The sequence below is a fragment of the Gymnogyps californianus genome, chromosome 5, assembly GCF_018139145.2.
Source record: "Gymnogyps californianus isolate 813 chromosome 5, ASM1813914v2, whole genome shotgun sequence".
In the NCBI taxonomy this organism is placed as follows: Eukaryota; Metazoa; Chordata; class Aves; order Accipitriformes; family Cathartidae; genus Gymnogyps; species Gymnogyps californianus.
Window position 1 is genome coordinate 37,071,218 of NC_059475.1, and position 13,707 is coordinate 37,084,924.

The 13,707-nt window shown below is 43.9% G+C and overlaps 1 protein-coding gene across 3 annotated transcripts in view; it reads left to right on the plus strand.

Annotated features, from left to right (window-relative positions):
* Positions 1–330: 330 nt before the first annotated feature.
* Positions 331–13,707, plus strand: part of MEIS2 (Meis homeobox 2) — a 173,217-nt gene continuing 159,840 nt past the window's right edge. For all 3 annotated transcript variants that reach the window (XM_050897161.1, XM_050897162.1, XM_050897163.1), the window contains exons 1-6: positions 331–635; positions 1,643–1,875; positions 3,459–3,600; positions 4,154–4,204; positions 4,976–5,026; positions 5,935–6,084. In XM_050897161.1, coding sequence (XP_050753118.1) covers positions 624–635; positions 1,643–1,875; positions 3,459–3,600; positions 4,154–4,204; positions 4,976–5,026; positions 5,935–6,084 — 639 coding nt within the window. In that variant the 5' untranslated portion in view covers positions 331–623. The remainder of the gene's footprint in view (positions 636–1,642; positions 1,876–3,458; positions 3,601–4,153; positions 4,205–4,975; positions 5,027–5,934; positions 6,085–13,707) is intronic.

Consider the following 13,707-nt stretch of genomic DNA (forward strand, 5'->3'; position numbering starts at 1 on the left):
CCCACCCCCCTTCACAGTACTTAAAAAAAAAACAAAAAAAAAACAAAAAAAAAAAACAAAAAAAAAAACCAACCAACCCTATAGCGATCCTAAAAGGCAAAACCCGAGCGCGGAGTTACTGGAAGAAGAAACCGGGGTTAAAAAGATTCCTCCTCTCTTCTTCATCATCATCAACCATCATTCATTCACTACTTTGACATTCCCTGGCTTTGATTGACAGCTGGAGTGGCAAAAAGCCATGAGACACGACAGTTTGGTTACATGTGGGTTGCTGACGGGCCGATCGTAACCTTCAGTTTGGGGGCTTGACAATTTTTTTTTTTTTTTTTTTTTTGCATAGAGAAAGAAAAAAGGAAAAAGAGAGAGAAAAAAAGGAAAGAGAGAAAGAGAGAGAAAAAAGAAGAAAACACAGAAACTCATCGTGGTTCTTGACTGTTTTTTATATATTATTGTTGTTGTTATTGTTGTTATTATTATTATTTACCCATATTGGAGGATAGGAGAAGTCTGTAAGTGGGTTGCAAAAAAAAAAAAAGGAATCTTCTTCACTCTAAATCACTTTCTTTGCTGGACTGGGATATTAAATATACGACACATCCAGGAGTTTATTGGAGCGCAGACTGATGGCGCAAAGGGTAGGTTTAAATCTCCAACACTTACCTATATATAAATCCTCTCTTAAGAGGGGCCTGTCCGATTTGCTCTCCTCTGTTGCTGATGATGATGGCGGCCACTATTAAAAAATAGCAGCAAAAATTATTCACTAGCTTTTTGTGTGCGTGCGTGAGTGTCTCTGTGTGTGTGTCTCTCTCTGCAATTGTTCCACGCTTTTTTCCTCTCTAGCTTTTCCCCCAGCAGCGCGATTTCCCTGCTCTCTGCCTGCTCAGTAGCACGGGTTTCACAGGGGAAAGCTTGCTGCTGCTGCTGCTGCTGCTGCCGCCGTTACTGCCGCTGCCTAGGAAAGACTAAGAAATACATATGTGTGTCCGTGTATATACGAACGTATATATATGTATACACATATAGCTGCTTTTTTTTTTTTCCTCTGGCTTTGACAAGGACAAGGGGAATTGCTACTAAATAATGTTTCTGGTAACTTTCAGATTATTTCCCCCTTTATCTCGCCCCCCCCCCCCCCCGATGCACCCTACCTTTCCTTTCTCCTTCCTAGTGTTGATTTATTTATATAGTTGCTTTTGATTCTGCTTGTTTATTCATTTATATTTTATTTTTTTGTTCTTCCTTTCTAATGCAGAGTAACTCTAGTTTCTCTCCTCCGTTTCCTTCCTTTTCATCCCCGTTTCCTTGTTAGGGTTTCTCCTGCCCGTGCTGAAGAGGACCATCTCCCCCCGCACACACAGGCAGGCACACGCACTTTCCCCCTTTACCTCTCCCCGCACCCCCACTCCTCTCTCAGCCTCTCCAGCCTCTGCTCCCGATCCCAGTTGATTTCATTTTGCACATTTCTCTCTCTGTTGTGGCTGTTCTTGTTTTGTTTTGCTCTGTTTGTGTCTGTCCGGGTGCTTTACTCTCTTCTGACTTTTGTTGTTGTTGTTTGTTTGGTTTTTTATTCCTCTCTCTCTCTCTCTCTCTCCCCCCCTCTTTCTCTTTCTTTCTTCTCTTCCGGCCCGTTTTTTGACAGTACGATGAGCTGCCCCACTACGGCGGGATGGACGGAGTAGGGGTGCCGGCGTCCATGTACGGGGACCCCCACGCCCCCCGGCCGATCCCCCCGGTGCACCACCTCAACCATGGGCCGCCGCTCCACGCCGGACAGCACTACGGCGCCCACGCCCCGCACCCCAATGTCATGCCGGCCAGCATGGGCTCCGCTGTCAACGACGCCCTGAAGCGGGACAAGGATGCGATCTACGGGTAGGTGCCGCCGGGCCGCCCGGCGCCATGGCCCGGCTCCGCAGCGCCGGTGCCCGCGGAGCGGCGAGGGCAGGAGCGGGGCGGGCGGGCGGGCGGCGGGGGCTCCCGCGGGGCCGCGGTGGCGGGCGGCGGCAGCGGCGAGCCGAGCCCCGGAGCGGGGCGGGGGGGAGCCCCGGCGGGTCCGGCGGGAGGGCGGCGGCCAGGGATCCCCCAGCCGCCCGCTCCGGAGGGAGACCCGCGCGGTGGCACTGCCACCGCTGGCAATTTCAGGGCGAGCGCAATCCCAGCCTGACTCTTAGCTGAGGTGCCAGCACCCACGGGAAACGGGTCCTGGAAAAACAGACCTCTCGGGGAGAGAGGCTGGGCTGGGGGGAGGTGTTGTTGCCTTCTCTCTCTTTTTTTCTTTTTTATTTTTTTCTTTTTATTTTCCTTTTTCCCTTTTTTTCCCCGTGAGTTTTTTGTCTTTCTCGGAAAGGCCCCAGTTAGGAGTTCAGACAGGAGAGGCGGCTCTCATTGCTCTGGATTTTAGTTGGAGAAGTGCTGTTCTGGTGTTCTTCGTGCCATAATAACACTCTTCCAACACTGTAAATAAAGAGCTATTCACATCGCGGAAGGTAGTAAGAATAAAAGGGATTCGCTTCTTGCAAGCAGCTCTTCCCTGAGACAGAAGAAATAAATACATTGGGGGCAATGAGCTGAGTTTTCTATTTAGGAAAGAAAGAACACAAGGAAAAAGAAACACGTACCCAGCAAAACTCAAACCTGTGCCAGGGCATTGCTTGGGGGGAATGACACCGATTCTCTTCAGTGCCTTTTAGAAAAAATACTAAATGATCCTAAAAGGAGAGATAGTAACATCTATGACACTGTGGGGCCTTGATCAGGCACCAACGGGGAAAAGAGACAAATGCATGCTTACTACTTAGTACGCAGATAAAATATTTTTTTTTTTCTCTGACTACACCAACTATGGGAAAATATTTCGCGAAGTGCTCCCTCCCTCCGCCCCCTCCCCAGCTCACTTATCTGGACAGCTGGTATTTTACTTGGGTGTGCTTCCTAAGCCAGGAAACTTCACCACATTTTTGTTAGCAGGCCCCTTGAAAAATAAAATTACGTATTAGGTAGTTTGCAGTTTGCCTAGCCGTGCTTCTCATTTTAGGTCATAGCTGGAGGGCAGGGATGAGATCTTCCAGGTTTCGCGTTATTTTAAGCTGTGGCGAAAAGTGTAAGATTCCCAGCTGAGCTGCTGCCTGCGTGAGGGTGTTTGGTGCCTTGTGCATTTGGAGGAGAGGTCACTTTTGTCCTCATCTGTGGGGACCGCACGGGGGATGTGGCTCGGGCATTGCAATTTCAAAAGGGGGAAAAAAAAATACCCACCACCAAACCCAGCATTTTTATTTCAAAATGTTGCTCTCCCCTGCTCTGCCCGAAGCGATACCGAGAGGCTGCAGAGCGTGGCTGTGTCCGCGTGTCCGTGTCTGTGTGTCCGTGCATTTAAAAAAAAATACTTGTTGATTAGAGCTCTTCTTTCCCCCTCTCCCCCACCCCCTCCCCTCTCTTTGTGTGCCACTGCCCGGTAGGCACCCGTTGTTCCCCCTCTTAGCTCTGGTCTTTGAGAAGTGCGAGCTGGCGACCTGCACGCCCCGGGAGCCCGGCGTGGCCGGCGGGGACGTCTGCTCCTCCGACTCCTTCAACGAGGACATCGCCGTCTTCGCCAAACAGGTCCGGCACCTCTCCCCCCGCCCCCGGCCCTTCCCAGCACTCCCGCCACCTCCTCAGCTCCTCGACCCACACGGCCGGGCGCTCGCAGGGGGCAGCCCCCCCTCATCGCCCCCCCCCCCAGCGCCCCCTCTCCGGCCGCCGGGGGGCGGGAGGGAGCGGCGGGGGTGCGCGCTAGCGGCCCGGCTGGCCCTGACCCTCCTCCGCCGGGAGCCCCTCCACGCTGCCGGGCTGAGGCTCCTGGCCCTCGCCCTCCTGCATTAATGAAAGGGAAGTGTAACTGTGGCCGAGTTTTGGAGGCAGAGGGAGCGGGAGAAAGGCAGGAGATCAAAAAGAGAAGGCTCCTGTGGCAAGGGCTGCCGGCTCGGCACTGGGCTGGCAGGAACGGAGCAGGCTCCTGTTCACATCACGGGTGACTCCGGGGCGCCCAGCCGGATTTTGATCTGACCTGTACCGGCTGGTTTTGTCACAGGGTTTTTTCCCCCCTTCGAGTGATTCGGTTACAAGGGCTGAGGAGAGAAGCTGTAATTCACGCCGCTTTTCCTTCTTCTTGCAGGTCCGCGCTGAAAAACCACTTTTTTCCTCAAATCCAGAGTTGGACAATTTGGTAAGGCCTGCTCACCCCTCTGCCCCGCTCCCCTCCCGCCCTTCCCGACCCCACCGCCAGCTGCCGGCAAGCGCCCTCCGCCGTCCGGGGCGGCGGGGAGGCGGCTGCCGGCCCAGGCACCCAGGCTGCGCGGGCTGGGGAGGGGGAGAGCCGGGAGGCTGGAAAGCTACCGTCAAGAGGCTTCAAAGAGCTGCACTTTTAAAGTGAGCCAGGGCAAACTCTCGAGCCCCAATGCATTGCAAAGCTGTGTGTGAAAGCCACGGGAAGCTAAAGTGAAGGAAATAACTGCTTAAGAAGAGAGAGCTGGAGATTTCTAACGTAATTCTTTTGCTAATGTGAACGATTTCAATATTCAAAGTGCCTAAATCCGCTTGTAAAGAAGATGCCAAACTATTCATCCTTCCCGCCCCCCCCCCCCCCCCTTCTCCTGCGGGCGGTGGGGGGGTGGGAGTGTGTGTTTGACTTCTCTGCGGACCCTCAGGGATGAGGGCCGGGGTGTTGAGAGGGAGCGAGGAAAAGAGGAAGAGGCTTTCTCCAAGATCGCGGTAATAAAGCACTAATCACCGCTCCTGGAATAAATATGATAAAAATCAAGTGCTTAGGTTAAAGTTGATCAAAATTGTTCAGGCGTGACCAATGAGCTAAAATCCTGGATAATGATTGCGCGCCCTGACAATCCCCTGCTCCCCCTCGCCCACTCGGGCTCGCAGCTCTGCACAGCCCACGTGCTCCTGTCTCCCACGTAACCCGTTGCTCAAAACTTTCTTGCAGATGATCCAAGCAATACAAGTACTAAGGTTTCACCTTTTGGAATTAGAAAAGGTAAGAGCCACGGAAGTGGGCGGGGGGCCAGCCATTCCCTCCCTGTCCCCCTCGTCCTCCCTGCCCCCCCCCCCCCCCCCCCCCCCCTTGACTGGGATGACTTGTAAACACGGCCAGAGGAGACACGGGAAACGCAGTGTGATACTGTAACCTGTGCCATCAGAGCATGTGACACCCGACAGCCATGCCCAGCCCAGCCCAGCCCAGCCCGGCATTATTTTTTTTTTCAGCGTAATTTCAACCGAGTCATTAAATGTACATGTTATTAAACCCCTTCCATCCTTCTTACCCCTTCCCTCAGTAGAAGCTCTTTTCCTGACTCGGAAATAATATGTTTAACCGAAAGAGAACTGAAAGCACTCCTGCCTTTCTCCAGCTCTGGCAGGCATATTAACCCCAAGCAAGCACGAAATGTTTGGAAGAGGCAGGGGGCCCCTGCGCAGCGTGGGGAGGGGGCTGTGCCCTGGGACGAGAGCGGCTCTTCCCACAGCCTCAGCGAGCAGCTTCGTTTTACTGCTGCCGGCCACGCAGGCCTTTTTTCAGCCCCGGTTTAAACCGATCCCGTCCCGAGTGACTAGTTGTACCTGTCTGGGCTGTGTATGCTCCAGAGATACCGCCTGGGTCCAGCTCCCAGTGTTCTGATGTTATCATCAAATCGGATTTTCCTCTGCACACCAGACTGAGCCCACTATCTCTCTCTCTCTAACTTGTTGCTGCGGCAAGTCTCTAGAGAATAATATGTGCTGCAACAATTTCTCTATTGTTTCCTTGCCTTCAACTATTGTGCCCCTTAATTAGAGTTACTTGTGGAGTAGATCAGAGGGTTGTTCTTGCTAAAAAAAAAAAAAAATAGTTGCAATCCGATATTTTGCCGTTATTGATACTATTGTTCTTGTTACTGTTCTCAGGTTCATGAATTGTGCGATAACTTCTGCCATCGGTACATTAGTTGTTTGAAAGGAAAAATGCCAATAGACCTCGTTATTGATGAAAGGGATGGCAGCTCCAAATCAGACCACGAAGAACTCTCAGGATCTTCCACGAATTTAGCCGATCATGTAAGTCTTTCTGATTTCTTTATGGCACTTTTTAAGACTTTAACTTGCTTAGAGGACCTGTCCCCGATTTCATTGTTTTGCTGCTGTTGTCTATTAGTATTATTATTACTACTTTAACCTCTTGCAAGCTCGGATCCCATCTTTACACTTTCTTCCCTCTCGCTTTGTAAAGTTGTAGAAATGCAAAAGGTTCCTTCTGTTTCCATCTGTAAAGCAGCGAGTTTGCAATGGTTTGTAAAGTTTCCTGGTCTGGGCGTCTTGGAGAGCTAGCAAACTGTCGGTTTGTTGTGGGGATCGGTGCTTTCTCTTCTTCTTTGCCAACTCTGTAATCAATGCAGCAATGTAAGGAAACAGAGACAAGAAAGTTAGGGAGAAAGTTTGCTGATTTGCTTCCCCCCTCCCCTCTCGTGGGGATGACAAGTGATGAGAATTATTGGCAATACTACATTGCATTAAAAAAAAGGGGTTAGCACATTAGAGTTTCCAATGCTTGTGCTTTATAGCAACTTATTGTCAGAATATGGACTTATTGCCAAACGCCTGAAGCATCTTCATAATAAAAGACAGTAACCTTGATGAAGCAATTATTAACAATGTATTACAGAAAGCTGGAGAGAATGATGATTGAGTAACCGTAGGTTAGCGGTTGATTTTAACACTTTAGGAGTTGGTGAATTAGTGTTATGCGTGTAGGACTGAACGTTGGTGTGCGTTGTAAGGAGAGTCCCTTTGTTTTTCCGGGTTTTGGAGCGGCTTTTGTAATCCTTCAAAAGATGTAGACGCGGAAAGACTTCGGGATGTGAAGGGAAAGATTGCAGCTGGTACCGCAGAAAAGGGAAGGAATAGCTCTGGTTAAAAAGAGTGGGTGTGAGCTCTAGTTTATTTATAGGAACGCATCCCTGGGGGGAAAAGGGGTTTACACAGTTTTAGATTCAATTGAACTCATAATCTAAATGATACAGTCTAATATTTTAGCGGTTGAAATATTAATTTAACACCCGGTGTGAAGTTAACCATGCTTTCTGCCAGGCGCCTGCCTTTATTTCCCAGTGTGTTAAGAAGAGTAGCTGTAAGCCCAGGGAGAATGAGCTTTCTAGGAGCTTTTGTTTCCTTTGAAAACATGTTGTTTGTGTGTGTATTTGATAATTACATTAGACCTGGACTGAAGCTGAATTGGGAGATAAAATAATAATAAATTCTTCTAAATGCCCCCCTTCTGGCACGGCTTAGTTCCAGAGCCCGGGAAATATTTTTGGACCCAAGCCTTAGCTTTCATTTTCTCATTTGTATTCGGTAAACATTGCAGGACAAGTTTTTTTTGCGATGTTTTACATTTTAAATCTATTATTTTGAGAGAAAAAAATGTATGCAGAGGTTCCTGAAAGTTTCTCTGCTTATCAGCTATCTCACATGTAGATAATAAACTCTATGAGGCATGACACTATTTCAAAAATATTTGTTTAATGGCATTTTACAACCCCAGATTCGTGTGCATAAGTATTCTGGAAGAGTACTAGGAAAGAAATTGAAATGAGTGGCAACCTGAAAGATAGGGGGTCATTGTGTATAATTCAGAGCAACAGAAAAAAAAAAAAAAAGTACGTGTTTCTCCAGTACAGTTTCTTTACAAGAGTGTGTTTCAAGTGGAAGTGTAGAAATGGAGCATGCTTATGTTTATATTGAAGAGATTAGATAAACTAGCCTGTTTAGGGTTCTGGCAGATGGCGAATGCTCAAGCCAATTTGCAGTGCGCCATTATAATATTTAAATTCACACACAATGATAGGACAGGGGTGAAGGGGGTTAGCATTTTGATAATTTGATAACTATTATCTTCCCTAGGAAGAATCTCCTCTTGCTTTTGTGGCCCCAAAACCAAACTCAAATAAATATGACAACCCATTTATCTTGCACCCGTTAGGGTTTACCACTTCATTGGGTATTATAATTTAAAGCCTTTTATTTCCTGGAGATTTGAGCTATAACATTTTTACTTTAGCCCCCTGCTATTTGTTTTGAAAGGAAGCAATAATTTGTGCAACCAGAACACCAACTGGGAAATGAAGAGTTGTATCACATAGTTACATTTTATTCATGCGTTTTGGGAAATGTGTCTCCTTATTGGATTTTTTTTTTTGGTGTATTAGCTTGTTTTCCCAACAAAACTTTAACACTCTTTTATAGCTTAGTCAAACTACCGTGTGTGTACACATTTATGTTTGCACTGTACAAGGTTCCAGCAGGAAGAAATCCACTTTTATTCATAAAGAAGGAGAAGCTTTAAAAAATGGCTAATATAAACATGCAAGGCTATCAAAAAATGAGCTATCATTTGTGAGCATCTACCTGAAAATGTAGTAGTTCAAGCATGCAAATTTGTCCAATTTGACTCTCCAGGTTTATTTTTTCATTTGCTTTGATATGCATATTTAATATATAGCCTCAGGCTAGATCTCATTTGGTGAAAGTTGGTGCAGGGGTGATGATGAGCCACTTCAGAAGGACAGAGACAGCATGTTGTTTCCTCTGTTTTATGTATTGGCCCACTATTCTGATCCACGGGTCTTCCCCTCATGGTTTTATTTGCACATGAAATACTAGGAGCATTTCAACTGATTGGCTATGAATAATGATAGCAAAAAAGAAGTGTAGGTTAGTTTGTTGTGTGCCAAGGTTTCTCTTGTGGAGGTGACAGTTTGTGACAGCTGTTTGACACCCCAAAAACCCATACACCTCTATTCCGATTAAGTGGTATAAAGCTACACTGTGTGTGTTTAATGTGAATGTGAGGAGTGGTAGCGGTGACAGTGGCAGTGCTGAACTAGGAACTAAGGTAGCTCTCAGTTTTATTCCTTTGCTGGACCTGAAAACATGCATAAGGGAGAGTAACAGAAAGAATTGTAGGATTAGCCAATATTTAGCATAACACTTTAAACGGGGTACTCAAATAGTGCATGCTTCCCTTTTCAAAATCTACTGCTTCACTATTTATATAACTTAATTGGAAACCAAAACCAAAATGAACAAAGGAATGAACTCTTCAGAGATATACCTGTGCTGGAAAAAGGAGACAGCTGTAAGCGGTTGTGCTATATGTGTTTGGTAATAAATGTGTTTATCGAATTTTATTTTAGTGCGCTATTAACTGTTATGTAATATAGTAAGTGCAAAGGGTCCAGGGACTTGGTAGATCAAATAGTGCAGCGCTGGCCACAAGAAGCTGAAACTTTTGTTATTACTCTGCTGTGTTTAGTAAATATAACAGCCCATAATTAGTGTTTGAATTTTTAACACCCTCATATTTTTTTATTGCTCTGAGGTATTAGCTCTAGATGGGAAGAAGGTAATTACAGCTATGCCCCGGCTGAACCAGATTAGTTAGGGCGGGGAAAAAAAAAGAAGAAAAGAAAAGAAAATAGGAAAGAAACCTTTCCAACTGCAGTTCAAGTTAAGTTTCCCAGCACAGACAATTTATTATTGTTCAATATAAACATTCTGGGCCCTATCCTGCATTCTGTGTTTAGCCTAAAATATCTGTTGAGATTGCCAACAAATCTTTTTTTTTTTTTTTCCTTTCGACCTATTCCAATCTGAAAAATGTAATGCTTGTAAAATTTGGAGATTTTTAAACTTTTTTGAGCATATGATAACGTTTTGTACTTTAATTACATTTCTTTTGTACCTGGCTTCACCTGGTGCCACACAAAATTCTTCCTTTAGCACAAACCTACTTTGAAGCCTAGTAATTCTCCCATAGAAATTTATGGCTCTCCTTCCGCTGGCTTTCGTGGGAGCAGGATCAGGGCCTCAGTCTTTTTGATATTTGTTTATATGTTCTAGTCAGTTTGCAGCTGAGAGGTAATAATATACAGATCATCATTTATAAAATGTAATTAAAAATTGATAGAAATATACATACATCTCTTTTTTATAGAAGGACTGTTGACAGACTAGAAATCTGATGCCTTAGCTCTAGAAGAGAAATATTAGTCTGAATATTAAACCTTTCAGCTCTCAAATGCGGAAATACTCTTATTTTGTGCTTTTAGACATCTAGACATTTTAAATTTCTTTTATATTTCTTCTCAAAGAACGGTCTGTGCAAATTCCTGATATCTTGCAGATGAGAAAAAAATAAAAATAGGGTAATCTATATCTGTTCCAGTTATATAATTAAACCTTTAGGTAAGATTTCACTGAGTAACGAGGGAGTAATTGGGGGCCTGATGCTGCAGTCTCCAGGTACGCCACACTTTGATGGACTTCAGTGGGAGTTTTGAATATGCCAGAAATGCAGGATCAGACCCCAAAGGTGCCCTTTCTGTTTGCAGTGTGTCAGAAGGGAAACTAAGTAGCCAACTGCAACAGTAATAAACCAACCTTTTTTCTTTAATAACCAAATTTCTTAGTATGTGGCTTAAGACTTAGGACGTCACGGTAGGCCCTGTGCTTTCTGAAGGGGCAAGGAGCATCAGGAACTTTCCGAGACTGTAGAGAGTATTGTGTGCTTCCTCTTTTTGATGGGCCAAGGTACTCTACAGTCAAAGGTAATCTACAGCTCAAAGTCAAAGGTAATCTACAACTCAAATTTGAGTGTTTTAATTTTAAACCGGGTTCTCTCAAACTGAACCGATAATGTATTTCACTATCTATTTGATGCCGGTGCTCCCTCTTTGGTTTGAGTTGTCTGTCAGTCTAGATGAAGTGTAGCCACACAGAATGACGTAGAAGGACAATTAAAAAACCAACAAACCCCCGATTTTTCAAGTCTCAGTTCCTTGCTGACAGGTGGATTACATGTCTGATTTCAATCTTAATCGGAAAATACAAAGCACGCAGCTTTTCAGAATGTTGCCACATTCTGGGAGTGTCAAAAATTCCTCCTGACACTTTTCTCAAATGCAAAATCAAGCGATAAGAATTAAAACTTGTACATATATATACATACATACACACACACACACACAAAATATCTGATAGATCACAATGCCTTGTTTTTTGTTTAAATTGTGTAATTCTGATGCAAAAATTTATCATATTAAATATGCAACTGTAAGAAAATAAACCTTAATAACATCAGGAGTAGTGTTTTTTAGAAAACATACATATCGTGTCAAATTAGAGTTTTTCATGGCTCATTTACTTATTGAAAGTTTCTTTACATAGTATGTTTATTATTACTGCACTCCATAACAGCCTCTAAGATACCATCCTGAAACTTATAAATACAAAACATAGACAGACACAGACGCACAAACATGCACACACAGAAACACCTGTGCATGTATGTGTATAGGTTTCTATGTCTGGCATAGTATATCATCTTTTGATATACGGTGGTACCTAGATACAGATTTTTGTTGTATCACTCACATCCGTCGTTCCACTGTGTTTACAGAGGTTACTTGTAAGAACAAGGTGAGCAGGATTTGGCTTGTATTTGGGGGGGGAAATGCCATCTGTATCAGTAGTTCGGTTCAGTTTTGTGTTTGCAAAATTAATTTACTGGAGCAACCTCCAGACATTTGAGTCCCACCATCTTCACAAAGAATGAGCTCTATAGCCGTTGTAGTTTCTTTTACGACAGTGAGTTGTGTTTTATTTGTTCCTGCAAGATCAATGGTTTTGTCCATTCCATCTGATAAAATGTAAGGACCTGATTCTGTCACAGTTGTACACTTAAAAGTTCAGTTAATGTCTGTGAGCTAAATCCTGCTCAGCTTACTCACATGGGTATCAGCTGGCCTGATTGATTTTACTTCCCAGTTATAAATAAGAAGCAAATTCCTTATGGTTAATTGAGTCTTTAATATCACCATAAAAAGCAGTGTGAGATCAGAATCAGCCCTAGCGGGACTATATACACTCACAAAAAATTAACCAGACTTTGCCCAGTGGAAATTCTGGGCATGCAAAGTAAAAATTGCAATTTAACAGAAGGTTATCCTATATCAAATTTCTCTGTTACAACATCTCTGTTCAAGAAATCCTGTAGCAGGTAAAAACTCTTACATTTTCCACCAGATCTGCAGCATTGACAAGAGTAACACGTCAGATTTGCTTTGTATACCAGGAGACTCTTGTCCTTTCTGTTGCTCTTTTCTAGATTTAGCAAAATTCAATGGTGGTGCTAAATCAATTTTTTTTTTTAACTTTCAAGGGAAAAAACACTGGCAAAATTGTGTTTTCTAGGGAAGGCTGTGTGTGTAAATGAGAAACAGTGGATAGCAGCGGAGTGATCTCCTGTGGCCCTGCTAGTACAAGCTTTCCCCATATTGTCTCCTGCTTTTATATTAATTACAACTTGCATTATCAGCTGCGAGTCTGTAGCCCAGCAAATAGAAAATACTGCCCCTGGAGACCTAGCTTCTTGTATCTATTTTCCATCTCCTTCTATTGTGCTCTACTCAGTATTCACTGCTTTTCTCCTGGTAACACTGCTCTTTAACACAATTAGGTAAGAGCAAGAGCAGCACCATATTTGACTCCCAATTATTAAAACTACTGGGAATAGATACATGTGTGCTGTTTACCTTCTATGGTATCTGGCATCAGTTTAGGTCATATATGTGTGAAAATTTTATAGTATGCACACGTACACAAAACAGGCAATTGCATTTTGGCAGACATAATCCACACTCTTCAACGTTTTTCTGCAAAGTATATTACTAAACTTGTAAGAAGATATGAGAAGCCATGCTAACAGTTTGTGTAATTTATCTAAAGCTATCTGGTTTTCTGTTTTGGGGTTTTTTTTACAGTGTGATAGCTTAATACAAATTTCATTGAAATTAATAGAAAAATTGTAATTAATATTAGCGGGCTTTAGATCAGGATCTCTTTAGGTACTTAAACTATACTGATAAAGTGTTTCCAGTGAAGGACACTTTAGATGTGTCATTTAGTCCCATTTTTTTGTGAAGATATACATAAAATAACTACTTATGATTAGGCATTTGGCCAAGAAGTTTTGCTTGAGGGATGCAAAGTTGGAAACAGTCTAGGGGAGAAAAAGAGAAGTTCACTGACACAGACAATAATCTTAGTTCAAAGCAAAAGAATGCTGCCTGTTTATGAGGCTGTAAACTCCACCCCTAGAGTTATTTGTCGTTTTTTGTAATATTAAAGCCTAGCTATTTTCCTCCCTTTCAAATTCCTCCAACATTCTACTGTCGCATCTTGTAAATATCCCATCTTATCATTTCTGTCCTTCAACAAAATTCTGCCAAATTGCTTCCTCAAGAAAACTGTGTCACAAGAAATACATTGAATTCCCAACCAATAGTCAGTCTTTCTAAAATGGGATCTACAAACTGAGGTCAAGAACAACTCAGCCTGGTAGAGACAGCAAGTGATTTCAGCTGCAGGAATTCTTATTCAGTGATCCTTTCCAAATCATTAGGGCTTTGAAACAGAAAGGCCGGTCTAGCTTTTGAAATACTGTATGATAGGTTTTGGATGACATTTGCCTTAAAACATAGCTGAGGTGTTACCAGTTAATTATTGTAATTTTCTTATGTGTGATAAGGAGCTCCAACAGCAGCCAGCTTAAGAGAGCCTGCAGTGCACAAAATTAACATAACTCACTGTGTTCCCTGAAAAGTTTAGCCTAGGTGAACATGT